At 37.7% G+C, this 5,249-nt stretch overlaps 1 protein-coding gene across 1 annotated transcript; it reads right to left on the bottom strand.

Annotated features, from left to right (window-relative positions):
• Window positions 1-327: 327 nt before the first annotated feature.
• On the bottom strand, window positions 328-4,399 carry LOC116336401 (extracellular calcium-sensing receptor-like). Its single transcript, XM_031760272.2, has 9 exons — window positions 4,260-4,399; window positions 3,692-3,986; window positions 3,443-3,529; window positions 2,942-3,211; window positions 2,519-2,725; window positions 2,156-2,431; window positions 1,543-1,770; window positions 1,325-1,448; window positions 328-1,238 (listed from the first exon to the last, which is right to left on the bottom strand). Exons 1-9 carry the CDS (start codon window positions 4,367-4,369, stop codon window positions 328-330), a joined length of 2,508 nt encoding a protein of 835 aa, XP_031616132.2. The 5' UTR covers window positions 4,370-4,399.
• Window positions 4,400-5,249: the final 850 nt, after the last annotated feature.

Raw genomic sequence — 5,249 nt, 5'->3', positions numbered from 1 at the left:
CACAATGCTTCATGTGTTACTGTGTTTTACATCATATACCACAAAAATGGCTGAAGCACAAAATTAAAGCTTAGTTTATCAAAGGAATTATAATTACATTTAACTTACATAATAGATAAATTTTGACAATGAAGTGTAACACAGTCAGTGCTTATATTTGAAAAGATTTATTTAAAAGAAAGACAAGAGGAAAAAGAGTAAATAACTCTATTATTTAGATTTCTCAAGTGGTTTTTAATATTTGCATTTATTGTTTTTATTAATATATTTTATTTTCAGATTTACTGCACAAAAAATAAATATGTTTTTAACATAAATTAAAACATTTTATGACACAATCCCACGGCCCATAATAGCTTTCTTTGTGTTCATCTCTGGTCTCAGCAGGATTATGTAACATTTGGGTCCAAACAGTGTGATCAAGAGTCCAAAACTTGAAGCAAGAATGGCGAATACCTCCACTGCATCTGCAAGATTTCCTGGTGAGCTGACATAAGCAGGAACAAAGGCCACCCACACAGCACAGAAGATCAGCATGCTGAATGTGATGAGCTTGGCCTCATTGAAACTATCAGGGAGATTCCTCACCAGGAATGCAATTAGAAAACTGAGGAAAGCCAGTATGCCAATATAACCCAATAACACTGCAAAACCAACAGTGGACCCAAATGAACACTCATACACTATCTTGTCATTGTGGTATTGGGTGTTCTTATGTGGAGTTGGAGAGGAAGAGACAAGCCAGGTAGTGCAGATGGCTGCCTGAATAGCTGTTAGAAACAGAACTGTTCCTCTCTGCTGCATAGCACCAAACCACTTCAGACTGGCTCCCCCTCCTGGCTTGGAGGCTTTGAACACAGCCAGAACAACCATGGTTTTCACCAGGATACATGAGACACAAAGCACAAAACTGATGCCAAATGCTGCATGCCTCATTTGGCATGTCCACAGCCTGGGTCGTCCAATGAACAAAAGTGAACACAGGAAACACAACTTAAGCGACATTAATAGCTGGAAACTAAGTTCTGAATTGCTGGCACGTACTATAGGTGTTGTGCGATGGCAGATAAAGATCCCCAGAACAACAACACATATAAATGTTCCCAGTAAGGAGGTTGCTGTCAAACAAATACCCAAAGGGTCATGATAGGAAAGAAACTCTGTCTTCTTAGGAACACAGTGGTCACGCTGTGGGTTTGACCAAAAATCCTCTGGACAACTGGTGCACTCCAAGGAGTCTGACAAAAAGGGGTTGATGTTGAAATGCATCCTATATTTCACAGAAATTAAATCAAATATGTCATACAGAAAGACAAAGACCTACTGCTCTTGTTAGTGATCTTTCCCTCAGAACAAGGGATGCAGTCAAAACAGCATTCGGGCTCCCTCTTCCTTCTCACCATGTGGGTACCAGGAGGACATCCCTCACTGCATACTGATCGAGGTGGCTATTGAACATAAAAATAAACATTTATTGCCTGCTACAATTCTATATACTCTAAATGTCATAAAAGGTACTTGTGAAATAAAAACATATCTAACCTTTTTGGATTCAAAGTTCCAGAAGATTTTGTCTTCATCAAGTATGAGTTCTTCACCTTTGAAAGCTGTCCTTTTAACCTCACCCACTTTCTGAAGTTTCGTACTTCCATCAGGGAGCCACAATGAGTTAATAACATCATAAATTGGTATCACATCACCATTCTCATCAAATGACACTTGATCACCAAATGGAGTGGTGAAGTTCACTCTTTCCATGTAATAAACAAGCTGTTTGAAAGAAATGTATAATAAGTAAATTACTTTTTTGCTCCGAAACTAATTATAGAACAAATGATTTATTCATAGATGGAGTATAAAATGATATTATATCTGCCATGGCTCCAGTACCTTTACAGTGCAAACAGTGGCAATTTTTCAGTTCAGTAATCAAATATAATATTATATCTATGGTACCTACATATATAAAGTGATTTATATCTAAGTCTTAATCAACAAAGGTGCATTACTAATAATCCTGTATAGAAGTTAATGACCTCCATGACTAAAATACCTTAACTACTTTTGCTCACAAGTATGGCAAATCCCTTTTCAGAAATTCTGAAAGCAAGCAAAAACAATGTGTTCAAAGGTGGAGTGTACAATGATACCGCACCTGCCAAGGCTCCAGTGACTGCAAAGAGGCACAGCTATGCCCACAAAAAGGCCCTCTTCCTGGCTTGCACCGCAGCATGTCATCAAGGGAATATGCCAGTGCATAAACAGCTTTGTACACATTATACTCAGGCCGCAGGTTGGAAATGTCCAAGTACTCAGTGCCCACATTTTCTAGATCTTCCTGTCCAGTGCATAGTGCACCTCCACCTTCCAGCCAGCCTGCTGGAGCTGGAGCAAACCTGCACTGAAATGTAAATTCCCAAAACTGATTCACCTGAAATATTTTGAAAAATGTTTGTTACACATTATGAAAATATATAACTGTTGTGACACACACACAGTAATAATGTTCAACTCTCACCAAGCTATTTCCGTAGCTAGTGTTGTGATGTAGCTCAGGATGTATTTGCAACAGAAATTCCCTGAGCCCTGGTATTTCTCCTTGACGAATGGTGATGCCCAGTGTACCACCCAGGTATGGCATAAAGTGAGGTGTTTGGAGCACAGCAGATTCTGTCCAGGCCTCGCTGGCTATCCACTGTAGGCCTGTCACATTTTGCCTTACTACCTGTGAATTAGATTAGACCAAATCTATTAAGTAATATTGAACCTCCATCTTCTTTACTGAAACAGTTTTTGATCTTTAAAATGAATTCTGAATGATTATTTTTCTGTATTCATTTTTGTACTCACAATGATACGTAATACGTGTTTTAAATAATTATGAAATATAATTACGAAGACCTCTGTAACTAGTAATTATTAAAGTGTTTTAAAGTGAAACCTCATCCATAAGGTGTATCATGCGACTAGGATCTTCAAAGACAATGACAACTCGAGCTGTAGAGGTTTTCATCACATCAACAATCCTCCGGAGTTCATCTGTGTCTTTGTCCCAGGGTAAAACCTCTGTGTAGGCCAGGCAACATTCACCAGACACACTCAGCTCAGACTGAAAGGATCTGGCTGCATGAAGTCCATAATCATTATTACTGACAAGCAGACCTGCCCAAGTCCAGCCGAAATGCTTTAGAATCTGGATCATTGCACGTACCTAAGTGAATACAGATTAAAGTGTAAGGGCATTGAAAAGAAAAAAATCTTTAAATATAATTGCAATTTAGCTTTATTCTTTGACACAATACAGAAACGAAATAGAGCATAATTCTCAAACCTAATTATATTCTTATTTCTAATATTTTCATATCTGTCTGTGTTCTTCTTTTACACAGATATTGAAGCATACTTTTGTTTTTCCATTTTAATTTTGATGACAAATTTTCACCTGGAAAGCATCACTTGGGATCGTTCTAAAGAAGGATGGATACTTTTGACGGTCACTCAGGCAGGAACATGTGGCAAAATAACTCACCTGTGAAAGATACAGACTGTATATTGTAGAGCTATCCACGTAGAGATATCTTAACTTTGTCATCATGACTGCATTATTTTTTATTTCACAAAATGGTTTTACATTTTCAATAAAATCAACGCAATCCAAGACAACTGTTACATGGTCAAGCAGAAAACTTACCATAGGTACTCTGTACAAACCTAAAACGTTGGAGATTGCAATAGAAATTGTAGAGGATGGATCACCCACAATCCCTACGACTGGAGGATTTCCAACACATGTATCATCTACTACAATTTGATCCTCTTGACCACTGGCTAATGACAATGCTCCACGGAATCCAATTCCAAGTTCAAAGCAGTTATCATAAAGAGTGTATCCCAGAGTCACATTTGGTAGCAGGTTGGAGTTTCTGTTGATCTCATCAATAGCAAAGGCCATGGTTTGTGCGAGCTTAAATCCTAGGACATACATACTAAGACAAGAGAAATTTAATTACTAATATATATAATACAATACAGATTTTAAATTACAAGAAAAGAGTGCCTTTTGAAAAAGTTGCAAAAGTAGAAATACTATAAACAATTAAGGAAACTGAATAACAATTAAAGACATATATTAAGGAAAAAAATAAAAAAGAAGATGCATTGTGTAGTTATTTCAGATATAAAATACATATTTATACTGGCACCAAGTTTGACGGTTTTCTTATTCTGTGTTTTTCATTCTGTTTCCCTGTCTTTGTTACCTATGGCAAGTCGGCTGTTGTGGCTGCGAGGTAAAAGACCGATCAGGAACACTTGAAAAGAAATGGACTTGAAACAGTCCACCCAGAACCACATCTCCAGTTTTGTGCATCTCATTTAGATGAAACTGTCCCTGCAGCTGACAGGACAAAGAAAACTGAGGAGTGGATAGAGTTGAAGAAACACAGGAACACAGTAAAACAACCACGACTAAATTGTTTCGCAAAGATGAGCACATGACAGCTTTCTGAATTGTTGAGATCAGTCATTAAGGTTTATTCTTTGCCATTCCCTTTTATTGACTTACTGTGTTGTTTAATCTTGCACACCACCCATTAGGGAAGGAGGAGTATACTTTTCATTTGAGATTGCTTTGTATCCAGGCAACCTCAGGGAACACTCTGTGAGTAAAGTAGTCATCAGTAATAACATACTTAAGAATTGTCAGAGTAACAGGTGTTTCTGTGTACATATCAAGTGACACAAAAGAAGAATAGCAAAAATAACATATCATTATTCATGTTCAGCAAAGTTAATGTGGAATGTCTCAACAGCACCATATTAAAAACTCCAGTCCATATTTGAGTTAAAAGAGAGAGACAACAACTTACTTAGTTGATCACTACCCAGAGTTCGTGGCCACAGTTGAATAGTAGTAATCTAAATCTAAGTTGTAATCTAAATTGACCTGTAAATTAAAAATTTAGCTCAGACTGTACAGTGCCTGTATCATTGCACATGTTTCCCAAATCCGTCAGTGAATCTCATGCTCCACTTTCCCCAAACTCGTGAACAAGACCCTAAGACATTTAAATTCCTTCACTTGGGGTAGTAATTTGTCCCAGATGGAGTTGGCATTCCACCTTTTCCAGCTGAGAACTATGGTCTCTGACTTGGGGGTGCTGATTCTCACACTTAGCCGCAAACCACTCCAATGCAAGTTGGAAGTCACCATCTGATTAAGAAAACAGTACCACATCATCTGCAAAAAG

The sequence above is a fragment of the Oreochromis aureus genome, linkage group 14, assembly GCF_013358895.1.
Source record: "Oreochromis aureus strain Israel breed Guangdong linkage group 14, ZZ_aureus, whole genome shotgun sequence".
In the NCBI taxonomy this organism is placed as follows: domain Eukaryota; kingdom Metazoa; phylum Chordata; class Actinopteri; order Cichliformes; family Cichlidae; genus Oreochromis; species Oreochromis aureus.
This window is presented reverse-complemented; position numbering and strand designations above follow the sequence as displayed.

Bases quoted from the DNA above. Each gene is read 5' to 3' on its own strand.
- LOC116336401 (XM_031760272.2), bottom strand. From the start codon at position 4,369: ATGCACAAAACTGGAGATGTGGTTCTGGGTGGACTGTTTCAAGTCCAT. The intron at 3,530-3,691 runs GTAAGTTTTCTG...TATCTTTCACAG, and splicing joins GTTTGTACAGAGTACCTATG to GTGAGTTATTTTGCCACATG. The intron at 1,449-1,542 runs GTTAGATATGTT...TATGTTCAATAG, and splicing joins GGAACTTTGAATCCAAAAAG to CCACCTCGATCAGTATGCAG.